This window comes from Dipodomys ordii, unplaced genomic scaffold, assembly GCF_000151885.1.
Source record: "Dipodomys ordii isolate 6190 unplaced genomic scaffold, Dord_2.0 Scaffold44, whole genome shotgun sequence".
NCBI classification, from domain to species: domain Eukaryota; kingdom Metazoa; phylum Chordata; class Mammalia; order Rodentia; family Heteromyidae; genus Dipodomys; species Dipodomys ordii.
Window position 1 is genome coordinate 7,431,611 of NW_012267260.1, and position 15,412 is coordinate 7,447,022.

At 55.5% G+C, this 15,412-nt stretch overlaps 1 protein-coding gene across 4 annotated transcripts in view; it reads right to left on the minus strand.

Annotated features, from left to right (window-relative positions):
* Positions 1–1,851: 1,851 nt before the first annotated feature.
* Positions 1,852–15,412, minus strand: part of LOC105987800 (vascular endothelial growth factor A) — an 80,690-nt gene continuing 67,129 nt past the window's right edge. Inside the window, exons 1-8 of one of the 4 annotated variants that reach the window (XM_013019171.1) lie at positions 15,354–15,406; positions 13,341–13,386; positions 10,036–10,232; positions 9,135–9,211; positions 8,607–8,636; positions 6,749–6,820; positions 5,434–5,565; positions 1,852–3,886 (exon numbers count right to left, since the gene is read on the minus strand). In XM_013019171.1, coding sequence (XP_012874625.1) covers positions 3,865–3,886; positions 5,434–5,565; positions 6,749–6,820; positions 8,607–8,636; positions 9,135–9,211; positions 10,036–10,232; positions 13,341–13,368 — 558 coding nt within the window. In that variant the 5' untranslated portion in view covers positions 13,369–13,386; positions 15,354–15,406 and the 3' untranslated portion in view covers positions 1,852–3,864. Of the gene's footprint in view, positions 3,887–5,433; positions 5,566–6,748; positions 6,821–8,606; positions 8,637–9,134; positions 9,212–10,035; positions 10,233–13,340; positions 13,387–15,353; positions 15,407–15,412 lie in introns of those variants that run through there. The other 3 variants (XM_013019172.1, XM_013019173.1, XM_013019174.1) reach the window with 3 other exon arrangements.

The following is a 15,412-nucleotide window of genomic DNA, read 5'->3' on the forward strand; positions in this document are numbered from 1 at the left end:
AGGAAGGAAGGAAGAAGGAAGGAAGGAAGGAAGGAAGGAAGGAAGGAAGGAAGGAAGGAAGGAAGGAAGGAAGGAAGGAAGGAAGGGTGGGTCCTACGGCAGAATGAGGTCAATAGTCAAGGGAACAAGAAGGAGACAAGACTTATGAGACAATGTGCCCGAAGGGAGACTGCAGAAGTCCTGGAGAGTGACCCTGTCGGACCCTCCCTACTGAGGTTGATGAAGAGAAGCCAGTGTGGTGAGCAACGGAGGTGCATCAGAATCCACTGAGCAGTTAGGAGGCAGACAGCTGGATGGTACAGGGCCTTTTAAGACAACTCCCCCACCCCCCACCCCAAGTAAAATAGAATCTCTGGAGGGTTTTCAGCCAGTGACATGACTGGGCCCCTATCTGAAAGGACTCGTTCTGGCTATGCTGGAAGTCCCAGGAGGCAGGTTAGCGATGCCAGCCACAATCCAGGTAAGCAGGCAAGAACATCTCCCTCACTGGGCTCTTTGTGAATTCTACTTCAACCCACATGGGAGTCAGGAGAGCTGGAGAAAGGAGCAGGGAGCATACACTAGACCAGAGCTCCTGGCGGGCAAAGCCTGACCTTCTGTCCTACCAATGGGCCAGTCTGCCACACTGCCAGATACCTATATTGCCTTGCCACCCATACCTAGCATTCACTCTTCAGCACCTCTGCCTCACCCCTGATTTCCCACCCATGTCTTCTTTACAGATTAGCCTGGAAATCATGACACCTCCCACTCCCCAAAGCTAGGTCTGATGCCTCCAGCACATTTGAGACATTGTGTGTGTGTGTGTGTGTGTGTGCGCGCGCGCGCACGCACGCACGCACGCGTGCACGTGCGTATGATCTGTTGCAACGCACACGCATGCACATGCTGGTCCTGGGCCTTTTACTCAGGGCCTGGGCACTGTCCTTGAGCTTCTTTTGCTCAAAGCTGGCGCTCTACCACCTGAATCATAGCTCCACTTTAAGGTTTTTTTAGGGGAAGGGGGTGGTGCTCAATTGGAGAGAAGAGTTCTCACAAACTGGCTTCCCACTGAGATCCTCAAGATCTCAGCCTCTGAAGTAGCCAGGATGACAGGCATGAGCCAGCAGCACTGGCATTGAAGCATTTTTTTCCACTCATAAACTTACACTTCTGTATCTCTCACCCCCTCAACCTCTCCAGATCTTTCGGGGGTCAAATCACTTTATTCTAAAAGAACAGCCTAGGCTATACAGCACAGTGACTAGCCCTACTTATGGTTGAAAGAATGACAGATGAGAGGAAGTAGATTTGACCCATTGCTCAGCATGCCCAAGACCCAACAGGGTCCACTCTCCCCAGGCCCAGAACAGCAAGATCTACAGCAAGACAGAGCCAGGGCCCCATCCAGAGCAAGAAGAGCTGTGGTTCCACGAACTCAACACTCAGAAATTAAAACCAAGTGCACCCTAGGGTCTCAGCACCCTAGCAGAACCCTTTCCCATTGCCCAGCTGGTTACAGCAGGTAAGACCTAAACATTGCCTAGCTGGTTACAGGAGGTTAAGACCAAACCAAAACCCACTCAGGGATGGCCAGCAGAAACAGGGCCAGATTCTTCCTCCACAAGGGCCGGGCCCCTTGATCTGTTTGCAACCGCTGCTTGGTCCCTTGGCTAAAGCAACAAGTCCCTTCCACTCATCCCCCAGTGTTCCCATCTCTTAGATCGAGCTAGAAATGGACCCGTACCCCTAGGCCCAACCTGAACAGGATGGTAAGGCTCTGGCCAGAGCAGAAGACAGAAGGGGTGCCCACAACTACACACCGAGGACCTTTGCATATTCAATGGAGAAAGACCAAGAGGAGTTCTGAGATCAGAATTAAAATCTTTAATACAAAATGCTTTTTTTTAAGATATATCTGTATTTCTTTGTTGTTGTTTAAAAATAAATATGTACTACGGAATATCTCGAAAAACTGCACTAGAGACAAAGACGTGATGTTAATATCTTTCCCCCCCCAACAATTATTACGGATAAACAGTAGCACCAATAAATAAATGATAACAAATATTAAAATTAAAAAAGGAGAGAGATTTAGTATGTAGGATTCTCTATTTTTCTTGTTTTGTTTTTACATATAAAAAACAGAATAGCAATGTCTATTTTATCAGAATCACATATATACATAAACATATATATATATATATATTTATATACAAACACAAGTTGCCAAATATATATATAGTATGTAAATGTATATTGAAACCTTATTTCGAAGGAATGTGTGGTGAGAAGCTGGGGAAAGGAAGGGCAGAACTGAGTGTTAGCAGTATTAAATGTCTGCCCAGAGTAAGCTAGTAACTTTCACCGATCAGGCAGAGACAGACTGGAAACACGAATTTCATACACACAAACCGGTACAAACAAAGAGAGCGCAAGAGAGAGACAGAGAAAGAGAAAGAGAAAGAGAGAGAGAACAAGAGAGAGCAAGAGATACATCTTATAAATAGTTGAAATTAAATATTAACCAAGAATACTGAAAAAAACCCTACTCTTTAATTAAATTAACTGTTTTTAATTTCTAATTAAAAAGATATATTAAATAAGTACCGCATATAAAACACTTTGTCTCTTTTCTCTGCCTCCGCAGATGGGCAGGCGGGCCTGGCCATCTTCTCTGTGCTTCGGGAAGGAGTGGGGATAGGAGGGGGAGGGCTACCCACTCACACACTCACCCACTCACCCACTCTCTCTCTCACACACACACACACACACACACAGCCAGGTCTCCTGGGGACAGAACTAGTGGTTTCAATGGTCTGAGGACATGAAGGCCACCTGGACAGCAGTCTGGGAAGCAGGGCAGGGAGAGGAGGTTGGGTCTGGGGAAGAGTGACCATCACAGGCTGCTTCTTCCACCAAAATCTGTTCTCTTCGCCAGGACGCCTGTCGAGCGGCGATGAGAACAGAAAAGGCTGCCCAGACCCTGGGCTCTTCTGGGCAGTGCCCCTGGGGCGGGGGGAGGGGGAGAGGGGGTGAAAATGGGGGACAGGATGCCCTTGCAGCATGTGGCAGGTATCCACAAAGCACGCCATTCTCCTGAGGCTCCCCCAAAGTCCTGGGGTGAGCCAGCATCCTTGTCCCTGCTCTCTGCCATCTGTCTTTCTGTCCTGATTGCCTTGGGGTAGAGGCTCAGGCCCAGGGTTGGGTTTGTCGATGTTCCTGGAAGTTGCCCCCAGACCCTGGCCTTTGCGCATTCATTCCCAAGGAGAAGAGAGGGCCGCCGCCTCCCTCAGAGGGACAGAAGATCGCTCCAGAGTCGCTCCTTCCGTCCTGACCCATCACGACGTGGGATCGCCTCCCGTCTCAAGTCCACAGCAGTCAAAATACATCCAGTGAAGACACCAATAACATTAGCAAAGTTAACTTAAAAAAGAATATATATATTTTATATATATATAAAATATATATATTTACTTTTATATATAATATATATATATATAAATGTATGGGTGTGGGGTGGGTATGTCTACAGGAATCCCAGAAATAAAACTCTCTCTAATCTTCCAGGCTCGGTGATTTAAGCAGCAAGAAAAAAAAAAAAAAACAATGAAATGACAAAAATCCAATCCAAGAGGGACCGAGCTGGGTCCCGGCCCAGGGAACGCATCTTGCCCTTGGGACCCAGAGTGCTCTGCGCAGTGTCCTCTTCCTTCATTTCGTTTAGGTTTCTGGATTAAGGACTGTTCTGTCCGTGGTGACTGGTGACGGGTGTGGTGGTGGTGGTGGTGGTGGTGTGGTTAGTCGTTCTGGATCAATCTTTCCTGGTGAGAGGTCTGGTTCCCGAAACCCTGAGGGAGGCTTCCTTCCTTCCCACAGCCTGGCTCACCGCCTCGGCTTGTCACACCTGAGACACACAGCAAAGGACGGGGTTAGGGCTGGGAGGACAGGCCTGCGCTGCAGGAGTGGAGGACAAGAAAGATGAGGTGGCCCAACAGAAGCCCCAGTGGGAGGGAGAGGCCCCACCTGGCCTCGGGGAGCCCTGTGGAAGCAGCAGCTCTACTCAGGGACCCCCTGCCACTCCCATGCCCACTGGAGTTTTGCGGCCCACATGAAACAGGACAGACATGGAAACACCTCACAAAGCAATGAGTGGACAAGTACTGAGGAACGGCGTTATCCCTAATAGGGCTGGACATGGTTAGAGGGGAGACCTGCAGTTTTGTCAGCTCAGGTTTTAGGGACAGACTTGGGGAAAAGTGAGTGTGGAGGGGGTGTGGTGGCCAGCGAAGGGAGCTGCCCAGGGGACAGAAGATTCCCAGAGGAGGGGATTTGGAGAGGTGTGGGGCGCTAGGAAGGAGAGAGACCATCTGTTCCCTGTGGAGCTGGTCGGGCTTGAGCTGCCTGGGAAGTGGCAGGCCCAGCAGGCCCCGCAGGCCCCCGGCCTACGGGTAAACTTGGGCTGGGGACACAAGTCGTGGCATCAGTCAACCTCCAAGAACGTTCTCGCGTGTTCCCATCCCTAGCTGACTCTGTGTTCCCCTCCCTGCTACTGAGGGAGGGAGTCCTGGTTTGGAGTCCCAGGAACTGAAATTCCCAAACCCAGCTGGAGTCAGCTCACACAACCAGAAAGCCCTCAAATGTCAAGACCTTGCTTTCTCCCCACCAGAGAGACCCACCGGACACACATCACCCAGACACCGATGCAGGCGTCTGAAGACTACCAGCTGCTGTGCGTTCAGCCACGCACCTGGCCCCACCACAGACACCTGGGGCCCAGGCTGGAGGAGTTTGCAGTTAGTGGCGGTAGTGGGTACGGCCTCTCCCTCCAACCACTAGGGGGGACACCTGGAAAGGTGGAGGCCATGCAGATTGACATTGTGGTGCAGGATAAAGGAATCTGGTATCTCAAATGCCAAGCCATCTACAATGGGCAGAAGAACAGTAAAGACCTGTTCAGGGAGCCCCAGTCTAAGGGGACACGGCCTGTCCTCCAGGGTACAAGGCCCATGTCAGAGGCAGTGCTGAAGTCAAGAACGCTTCCTCATTGCAGACATCCACCTGGAAGGACTGTTTCTCAGCATGAGCATCGGAGACAGTACAACCACATCGGCCACAGCCACGAACAGCAGGACCACAGGACATGACACACAGCTGGTGTCCACACCACTGGACTACCCACTCAGACAGCCAGGGCCACCTCGGAGCGGCCCTGCCAGAACAGGGCCCGCACACCCCCAGGGCTTCAGGAGCAGGGAAGACGGCAGCCACCAGGCAGGGACAGCAGCTAGAAGCCGAGCAAGCAGCTGGCCCCTCAACAGGCATGCTCTGTGTATGGTATCTCTCTCTCTCTCTCTCGCTCTCTCTCTCTCTCTCTCTCTCTCGCTCACGCTCTCTCTCTCATCCCATGTCTTCAATGTGCCTTTCTGACTCGCTCGCCCTCTGGGAACCAACCTGCAAGTACGTTCGTTTAACTCAAGCTGCCTCGCCTTGCAACGCGAGTCTGTGTTTTTGCAGGAACATTTACACGTCTGCGGATCTTGTACAAACAAATGCTTTCTCCGCTCTGAGCAAGGCCCACAGGGACTGCAAAAAGGCAAAAGGAAAGACATCTAAGCTAGAGCATCAGCGGAGAGAGAGAAGAAAAAAAAACCCCATGCAACACCCCTGCCATGTCCACTGTGGCCCCCCACACCCTCTCTGGGTGGCCCCCACACCCTTCCACGCCCTGGAAGGATCAGAGCGCTGCAGCAGAGGAAGAGAGAGCGCGAAAAGAGGCGGCACTGGCCAGGACGCCTGTCTACAGGAAGAGGAGGGCGCAGGCGGGCAGAGAGTACAGGAGAGGGCTGCCGGAAGGGGCGGTGCTATGCCCTGAAGGACATGGGGCCGGTGTGCTCATGTCCACTTGACATCGGGCCCCAGCGGCTGCTGCTGCTGCTGCCTTTGAAAGACCACACTTCACACTCTTCACCTGGGGGGGGGGGAACGTGAAATCTCCCCGGGGAAAAACGGAAGCCCCGGCCCTTCTACCACACGAGGACCAGCACAGGGCATGATGGGAAGGCAATCCAGGCACTTTGGCCAGCAACCAGGCCACTGGGACTACAGGGCCCCTCTCCAAACCCAAAAGACACAGCATCCATACAGGGAGACACTGCGGGCACCTTGTGTGGGGCTGGAGTAGGGTGAGTCAGCCTCCAGCAGGCCAGAAGCACTGAGAAACCAGGGCCCTGGAGTCAGAACAAGAGGGGCAGCCATGCCTTGCTTGACCCCCCCCAAGCTCCACCTCCTGCAGGCCCCACCCTTCCCCAGCTGCCATCACACTCCCTCCTCACACCAGGTCTGCACGCCCTTCGGCTCTCAGCTTCCAGAAAGCGCAGAAGCCCAGAGCAGAGGAAGCCTGCTGGGTGAGCGGCCCCAATGCCCAGCACCCATGCCAACATGGGCCCGCCACCAGCGCCCAGTGGGTGAGAGAAAGTTGGTGCCCAGCCAAAGCACCCTCCCTGAGTCTTCCAGGCCCAGGACACCCCCCCAACCCCCACCATGCCCTGGGTGTTAACCCTGGACCAGCAACACCACCAAGTCTCCCCATTGGTGCTCATTAGTGGAGTGAGTGAGAGAGAGACACTGAGGCGAGGAGGGGAGGGCAAGAGCTGGGGAAGACCACGGGAGGGAGGGCAGGGTTATGGGGAGCTGCAGGCAGGGGGGTTCACTGGAGGCCAGGGAGACCCCCCGGACATTAGACAGCAGAGCGCGGGCACCAACGTACACGCTCCAGCATTTATACCGGGATTTCTTGCGCTTTCGTTTTTGCCCCTTTCCCTTTCCTCGAACTGATTTTCTGGAAAATAAAATAACAGAGACAGACAGAGAGAGAACAAGCAGGGATAGGAGAGCAAAAGAAGCCCTGTGGGGGGCAGGACGCAGGCCGAGCCCCGGAGCAGGCAGCAGGTGAGACAGGCAGCTTTGGCGAAGGCTGGGCACTCCTGCACCCCGTAGCTCCGCCTCCTCCTGTTGCCCAGCCTGCTGGCATGCTCTGGGTGGGGACTAGAGACTGCAGGGCACAGGACCGAAGGGCCTCTATGCACATGGGGCTCTCCACTCTGGCAAGGTACAAAGCCCCTCTGGAAGGTTCTCTGCTCAGCAGGCCTGTGGCCCTGAAGGCCAAGAGGCCATAAAAGGTAGACATTGAGGTCAGCTTCCTGGTCTGATGGAGCAGAGGGGGACAGGCTGTGCTTCAAGTACCTTCCAAGGACAACAGCAAGGGATCCCTGCAGAGGCCCTGCCTCGGGGGCCCCTGGGGCGGGGCGGGGGGGGGGAGGCGGAGAGCAGCTTCCTTGGTAGCTGGCACAAAACCCAGGGCAGGACATGAAAGACCCAGGTCTGCCCAGCCCTAACCTGCAGGGGCTGGCTAACTCACAGCCCTGAGAGGGGTGGCCTGGTTAGGGGAAGGGAAGGAGGCCAAGGACCCCTGGGGCACTGAGAAGCCAGTTCTTTGTGCAGCCTGTCTGAGCCCAGGCAGAGCCCCTGGATTTCTCTAAGGGCAAAGCAGGCATTAAGGGGCATAGATAAGGGGGACAGGACGTAGCCTGCGCCTCTCCAAGGAACCAGCACTCTCCGAGCTTGCCAGGCCCCAGAGAGCGCTCCTCAGCATGTCTGTCACAGGGAAGGAGGAAGAGGAAAAGGGTCCTGGGCAGAGGTGAGTCTGTCCCCTGTAGGAAAATGTACTGGAAGGATGGAAGGAAGCGGGCCTCTGCTTGCATGCTGGCTTGTTTGCTTGCATGCGCTCACGTGCTCTCTCTCTCTTTCTGTCTCTGCCTCTCTCTGTCTCTCTGTCTCTGTCTCTCTGTCTCTGTCTCTGTCTGTCTCTCTCTGTCTGTCTGTCTGTCTGTCTCTCTCTCTCTCTCATCGAGACTATTTCCCCAGACCACTGCTCTGTCCTGTCCTGGAGGCTGGAAGGGGCAGCAGGGTTGAGACTTAGGAACATCACAGGGCGCATCAGACAGGAAGAGGAAGGGGAAAGGCATGGGTACTCTCTCTCAGCCTCTCCTTCTCTGAAAACCAACCTCACCAGTGTCCCCTGCCTGTCCTGTCCTGACCCAATGTTCTACATGGAGCAACCGGAAGCCAAAGGCCAGGGCCAACACTGCTACTTTGCCTCTATAGCAGACAGGGCTGGGTGTCTGCTGCTCTAGGAACCACGCACCAAGAAACCCGGTGCCACCCCAAACCCAACTGCGCCGCCATATTCGCCATCCAAACGGGTCACTTGTCCCGACACATCAAAGCTGGCTTCTCTGATGCCCACTCCCTCTCCTCCAGAGCCAGGGGAGCTGGTGCTCACCCTGCCCGCCCGGCACGCAGGGAATCAACAGCACCTCAGTGCTGCAAGGCAGCAATACTGTCCAGGAAGCCCCAGGCTCCAGGCTGGATTTCTTCACTACACCTGGAGCCCGGAAGCCGGAAACTGACTCTGTCCCACAGCTGCCACCACAATCCGATCCCCAACCAGACCAACTCAGTGACCCCAGGAGGCCATCAGAGCCCGGGGCAGAGGAAGCCAAAAGCAGCAAACCAAGACAACTTGGCCAAGGGGAGGGAGAAGTATGAATGTCATGGCCACTTACTTTTCCGGCCTTGCTCTATCTTTCTTTGGTCTGCATTGGGTAGAGAAGGAGAGAGAGAAAGAAAAGAATTAAGATGGTTTGATAATTACAAGGATAGTAATGATAATAATAATATTAGCAATAAAATCTGAACATAGTGTTTTGTTTCTTTTTTTTTTGCCAGTCTTGGGGCTTGAACTTGGGGCTTGGGCACTGTCCTGAGCTTCTTTTGTTCAAGGCTAGCACTCTACCACTTGAGCCACAGTGCCACTTGTGGCTTTTTCTGTGTATGTGGTACTGAGGAATCAAAGGGAAGGCTTCATGCATGCTAGGCAAGCCCTCTACCACTGAGCCACCTTCTAAGACTGAAACATTGTTTTAATCCCTTGAGCAGCTAAACAACTCGTAACAAAATTACGAGGTACATGCAACTATTCTACCCATTTTCTAGATGTGTACAACATGCTTAACCCTTGCACCAATCACAGCTGTTGGTGGTCTGCTGGATAAATGATGAATGGGTGCGTGGATGAGTGATCCGGTCCTCACCTGCATTCACATTTGCTGTGCTGTAAGAAGCTCATCTCTCCTATGTGCTGGCCTTGGTGAGGTTTGATCCGCATGATCTGCAGGGGAGGGAAGCAGATCACACAGGTTAGTGACCCAGCCAGCCAGACCCAGATGGGATACCCCTGGGCTCCTGCCGCTTAGCCCTCAGGGGTTCTACAGAGCAAGGTGGGCTGTGGAGGCAGGGCGACCAGGGCTCTAGCAGGAAGGAGCCTCAGGACACCCCAACTCCACCAGCCCTGCTGGCCTCAGGGAGCCTCGGCTCCTCTGAAGGACAGAGATGGCTACAGGTTGGCCAGGCTGGGAATTCAGGTCCTGGATTTTCACCATTCTCCATCCCCACCCCTCCTTTCTCCCCTCCCCTCCCCCCCCAAGGCCTCACCCTGAACCTAGCAGTAGCTACCCAAAGGCCACCCACCCCCTATGTCTTACAGCTCTCACCCACTCTCCACCCTGTCTAGGCTGAGACACACAGAACCACACAGCACCCAGTGATGGGCTTTCAATTCTTCATGGACCAGGATCATCCAGCATCCCAAACTGAACCCCTCCCTGCAGAGAGAGCCTGCAGACTCTCTCTAAGGGACGAAGAGAAGGAAGAGCTCTGGTTTCAAGCATCAGCCCCTCCTGAGCCCAGGAGGCAAAGATCGGGGAGGCGGAGGTAATAGTCCAAGACTGGGGAACACGACAGAGTCTTCTTCCCCGAGTAGGCAAGACCCTGCCTCATTCTTCTCCACCCTGGCCCCCGACTCAGAGGCAGGAGCTGGGCCAGGCTCCAACTACCAAGAGCTTCTGAGGAAGAGGAAGGGGCCCAGACCACCTGTCCCAAGTCTGACATCCCTCCCTGTGCCCCATCCCGGACCCCAGTCCCGCAGGCGCCCACCTGCATGGTGATGTTAGACTCCTCCGTGGGCACACACTCCAGAGCCTCGTCATTGCAGCAGCCCCCACAGCGCATCAGGGGCACACAGGACGGCTTGAAGATGTACTCGATCTCATCGGGGTACTCCTGGAAGATGTCCACCAGGGTCTCGATCGGACGGCAGTAGCTGCGCTGGTAGACTTCCATGAACTTCACCACTGCGTAGGGTCGGGGAGGAGGGAAGGAGGGTGAGCCCACAGGTGCCACCAAAAGTGATCTCTACTCAATTCTGCCAGTTTCCTCCTCCTCGGGGCTTCTGAGGGCTACTCACCACCAAGTCAGCCCTGCCGATATCTAACTGACTGCCCTCCCGCTGCGTGGAAGCCCCTCCCTAAGTGTTCCACCCCTATCATAGGTAAAGGCTGGTGTCCACTCCACAGATCTCACGCTATTCAAGGTCCATCTGATCCTCTGCTTCAAGGTGACACCAGAGGGCAGTCCGACTATGGGCACACCTGCTGGGGTGGCTCTAAGCTTTGTGGGCCAGGAGGAACAACCAGGTCTGGCAAGCTACTCTGTGCTTTCCCTCAGCCATTGCTATTGGCTAGCATTACTTCCTGAGCACTTACTATGTGCTGGGGTAACTGTGTACAGTTGCTCGATACTCCCCACGTGGTATTATGTTATGGAGAACTAGAAGCTTAGAGAGACTCAGAGAGGCTCTGAAATCTGCCGAAGGCCACACTGCCAGAGTGACAAACTATTGGGCTTTGACATCAAAGCCTTCCTAAGACGACATCCCGCCCAAGGATAGAAGCTTGAGGAGGCACCTTGCCACCTGCCAGGCTCCCTCTCCAGACCAGGGCTCGGGAGGTATCAACAGGTGAAGGAGGCGGGCACGCTCCGCAGGCCCTGCCAACCGCCGATAACCCCGCCCCAGAGGGCAGACTGCTTACATCATGGAAAAACAGGGCCGCCGCTGCAAGCACCCGCCCAGTGTTTCTAGAAGCTGCTCTGGAGAACAGGGTAAAGACAGCTTTCCAGGCTGACCGCAGAGCCTGAGTGCACCAGAGCATGAAAGGGTAATTCTGGGCCACAGGGGTGGGGCCCCTGAGAATAAATAAATGCCGGACTCCAGCAAGACTGCTCCAAACTGCAGGCCCAGCCTGCCACTCCCCATCACACCCCGGCTACTGCCACATAACAAGCCTGTCCCTAAAATGAGTCCCCTGCTCTGGAGACAAGACCAAAAGCCCAGCTGGCCTGGGGGCCCCGGCCCAGGCTGACTAGATGTGACCTTGGGCCTGTCCTGTCTCTGGGCAGCCAGCGCAGCTCATCTAAGCAGGTCAGCCTGATCTCGAAAGACACGGGGAAAAGCTGAGACATGGAGCTTTGTCTCCCATCACCAGGCCTGAGAACAAGAGTTGTCTTATTCTGAGTGACACCAAGTCTGGAAGTTCACCAGGCATTAAATGCACATCCCACACAACTGTAGCCTTCTGAACGCCCAGGGCCGTCACCAAGTTTCCCCCCTGCTCCCCCTCCAAAGTGTGTGTTCTGAAAGTGTGAAGGAAGATCAGAGCCAGGATATGAATGTAACAGGTTGGTTAGGAGGGACTTGAGGAGTCAAGGAGTCCAGAGAAAGCCACAGAAAGAACAGTGGGACACCCAAGCGTTCTTCTCTACCCTCAAGGGGGTTAAGTCAAAGCAAAGCGTGATCAAAACACAGTCAATGAGCCCAGAAGGCAAAGTCTAAATTGAACAAAATAACAAAACTGAACAAGATAATGAATGCAGAATTCCTCTGGTGCTGGGGCTTGAACTCAGGGCTTGGATGCTCATTGATTCAAAGCTAGTATTTTAACGCTTGAGCCACACCTCCACGTCTAGCTTTTTTTTTTTTTGGTGGTTAATCAGAGATAATCTCACAGACTTTTTCTGCCTGGGCTGGCTTCAAACTGCAATCCTCTGATCTCAGCCTCCTGAGTAGCAAGGATTTTTAAACTGATATTTCATGACACGGGGACAGAGGTGGTCCATGTTTGTAACCCTGCCCAGGAAGACAGTAGAAAGGTCTGGCCTGAGTGAGCAATGAATGGGGTTAGGAGTCGAAGATGAAACAATCTGGACTGAGAATTCCTTTTAAAAGCTTCTCCCTAGAATTCCCAAAGCCCAGGGGAAGTGAAGGGGGGCAGCCTGGCCAGCACCGTTCAGGGGCTGCCTCCTGCAGCGAGCAGAGCTGTCCTGGGCCGGGTGCACGCTTACACGCACTCCTCCAACATCAGGCTTCCGTGGTTTTCCTTATTTACGGCAGCCAACCTTTTCTCCAGCAAACAAAGACCATTTGTCTTGCCTCTCCCAGACCACAGAGACCACTGGGAAGCCAAAGGGGGTGGGTGGCACACTGGAGTAGGGAACTGTCCGTGGCACAGGCCAGGGAGTGGCGCAAAGCCAGGCCCTGGGCCAAGGAAAGGGCTCCTGGAGTGGGGGAGGAGGAAGCAGAACCGGCTGGGCATTGCCACCCCTGGCGGCTACCACAGCCACACTGGATTTGGGTCAGAGAAGCTGGCCTACAGGAAGACCCTAGGGCCTTCCTTCCTCAGAGGGCGGGTGGGCAGCCTGGAGGAGTAGCTGCTGGCTGGAGCAGAGGCCACACTCAGTGCTGAGGAGAGCCAGGGCGTCCCCAGAGAAATGGGAGGATCCCCATACTCCAAACCACACTGGAACAAAAGGCAGGCAGAGTCTCGGGTTGGGCAGGGGGGCGGGGCGCATGGGAGATACAGCGCCCTCTGCTGGCCCAGAAGGGAAGTTCACAGCAGCCAAGGCAGTCCACAAGGGCTTTCTCCAATCCCAGAAGAACACAAAATGCCGTGGAGTGGGGGGTGGGAGAGGGTCCCGCGGCCCGTTAGGTTATCTGTCTCCCCCTGGTATCTCTAGCTCACAGGGAAAGAGCCACAGACCCCACAGATGGCCCATAGCTGGGTAGGAAATGGCACTGAACATACATCCTCCCTTGGGAGCTCAGGAACAAGGGACACCTCTCTTGACATCTGGAATCCCTGAACACCATACCTCCTGGTCTGTGTTCAATCTCTCTGGAGAAAAGTGTACTTGGCAGAAGTAAGGAAAAAAAGCAACAAGTCTGACTTCTAGTAGAGAGCTGAACAGGGAAGAGCTTTAAGAAACAGAAGGGTTAACCTGCTGCCTCCCCAACTCCTGCACACACCCAACGACTCACAACTCTGAAAAGAATCAGGTCTCTCCATGCACACTCGGGGGGGGGGTGACAGGGGACGCCCCCCCCAACCAAGAACCAGGGGACTCACCTTCACGGGTTTTCTGTTCTTCTGCCATGGGTGCAGCCTGGGACCACTGAGGACAAAACAAAGAGCAAGACGTTGGCATGGGCAGAGACGGACATGAGCAAGGACGGGGTGCAAGGACCCAGCCTTTGGGTCCCCCTCCCCCTGCGAGCTTCCCTCCCAGGCCCCCGGCTTCTGGCTTTTCCAGGCCTTGTGAGTAGCAAGGGGAATCGTCGGGGGTCCCTGCAGACCCCGAGTGCTCCCACCACCCGTGGCTTCCTCCACGGTTCAAGCCACAGAAGTTACCAGAGGTAGGGGGCTCACAGTGAAGGAGGAACACACTAGAATTTTGCACTGTGCATGTGCCGGTCTCTCCCCCACATTGCTCTCCCTACCACCCCAAGGGCCTGGTCCAAAGCCATGGGTAAGTATTAAGGTCAAATAGGAGGACAAATTTGGACTGGGGCAGGAAGGAAGGACTGGGGGCGAGAAAAACAACATGGTGACCTTCTCCTGCTGACATGACAAATACCAGGGTGAGCTGGTGTCGGGAGGGAGGGGGTGCAGGGGACCGAAGGGCACCGGCCACCCTCCCCCACCCAAACGCTTCCAGTTCTCAGGAGCACACAGCACACCTACAGGTGGCTTAGAGGAGCCGAGCCTGGGAGCAGGGACCAGGGGGAGGGAGAGTCTCGTTTTTTCTCCCGGGAGCCTGGATGCATTTCCAACACCTTGCTGGTCACACACTTCCACCTTGACCCCACCCCCCCTCGCCCGGACAGGAACTCCAAGGTGGTCTTTTCCTCCTTATGCTGCCCAGCCCCGGGGGGGCCTGGTTTGTCCCAGCCCTTCCCACTCTGACCAGATCCCCAAATCTGTGAAGGTCAACAGCACCCCACGTGGACCACACAAGAGTAAGGAGGCAAAGGCTTCCAGCCTTCCCTGAGGGGCCCCACTTCCCAGACCCCCCCCACACACACCCCTGCAGCAGACCCCTCAACTTCCCCAGGGAGGAAATCCCACAGTCTCCCTCTCTCTCTTTCTCCTCCCCCCCCTCACTGCCCCAAGGCAGCCCACCCACGTCCCCCAGCCTTGCCTTGGTGGCCAAGGTCAGAGGAAGTCCCTCTCAAGGAAAGATAACAGTTCCCCCAGCTCCCAGCTGGATGAGGCTCCCACTGGCGCGCAACGCCCCCCCAACCCCCTGGTTTCTCTACCTCAGCCCCCACCCATCCCCACAATCCAGGCTAACATTCTCCCTAGACCGTCCACTCCTCCAGAACCCCAGTGAGGAAGGGGAACAGCAACTTTGTGCCCCCTCCCAGGCTGGGGGGGGGGGCGGGAACCCACAGGAGGAGCGGTTCTAGGCAGGGAGGGGCCAGGTGTCCTTCTCTGGGGGCCTCTGAAGGTCACACTGTGGCCGGCCAGCCACTCCTGCCCCTCCTCCCCACTGGGAGGCCTCGAGCCAAGGCCCTTTGTGCCAGGGTCTGAGGAACTCGGGTTGCACAGGGACCCCTGCCCATTTCCTTCCTCCTGGTGTCCTCTCCAAGGGGACCCTGCCCTTGTGAGCGGAGGGAGAGGGAGGCTCGGCGGCTCGGAGCAGCAAGTTTGGAGTTCTGAAAAACCACCTGCTCCAGCGCCCGGTCCTGCAGGGGCTCCTGCCAAAGGGGCAGGAACGGCTCTTCCCAGGCTGCGGGGCCGCAGCCCATTTCAAAAGGGGGAACGGAGGGGGTGGGGTTTTACCCTCCACTGACCCCCACAAAAGCTTCGCACAGCTCCCTCGAAACGGCGGTGGGAGAGGGAGAAGCCCCGGGCCACCAAGTGGGGACTTTCTACAGTTTCCACAAGGCACAAGGGTGGGATCTGGCACCCCCGCTTCTGACAGCTCCCATCTCTCTCTCTCTGGCCTCTGGGGCAGGAGGGGCCGAGAGAAACGAAGGTCGAAGGGGTGCTAAGGATCCCTCCACTGGCTAGTAAAGAAACGGGGCTGGGGGGAGGGGTCGTCAGGGTCCCCGGGCCGGGGCTGCCGCGAGAGGTCACCTTCCCGCGGAGGGCAGGCGGGGGAGGGGCGCCGCCCGCGGCCCCGGGCTCCCGGCTCC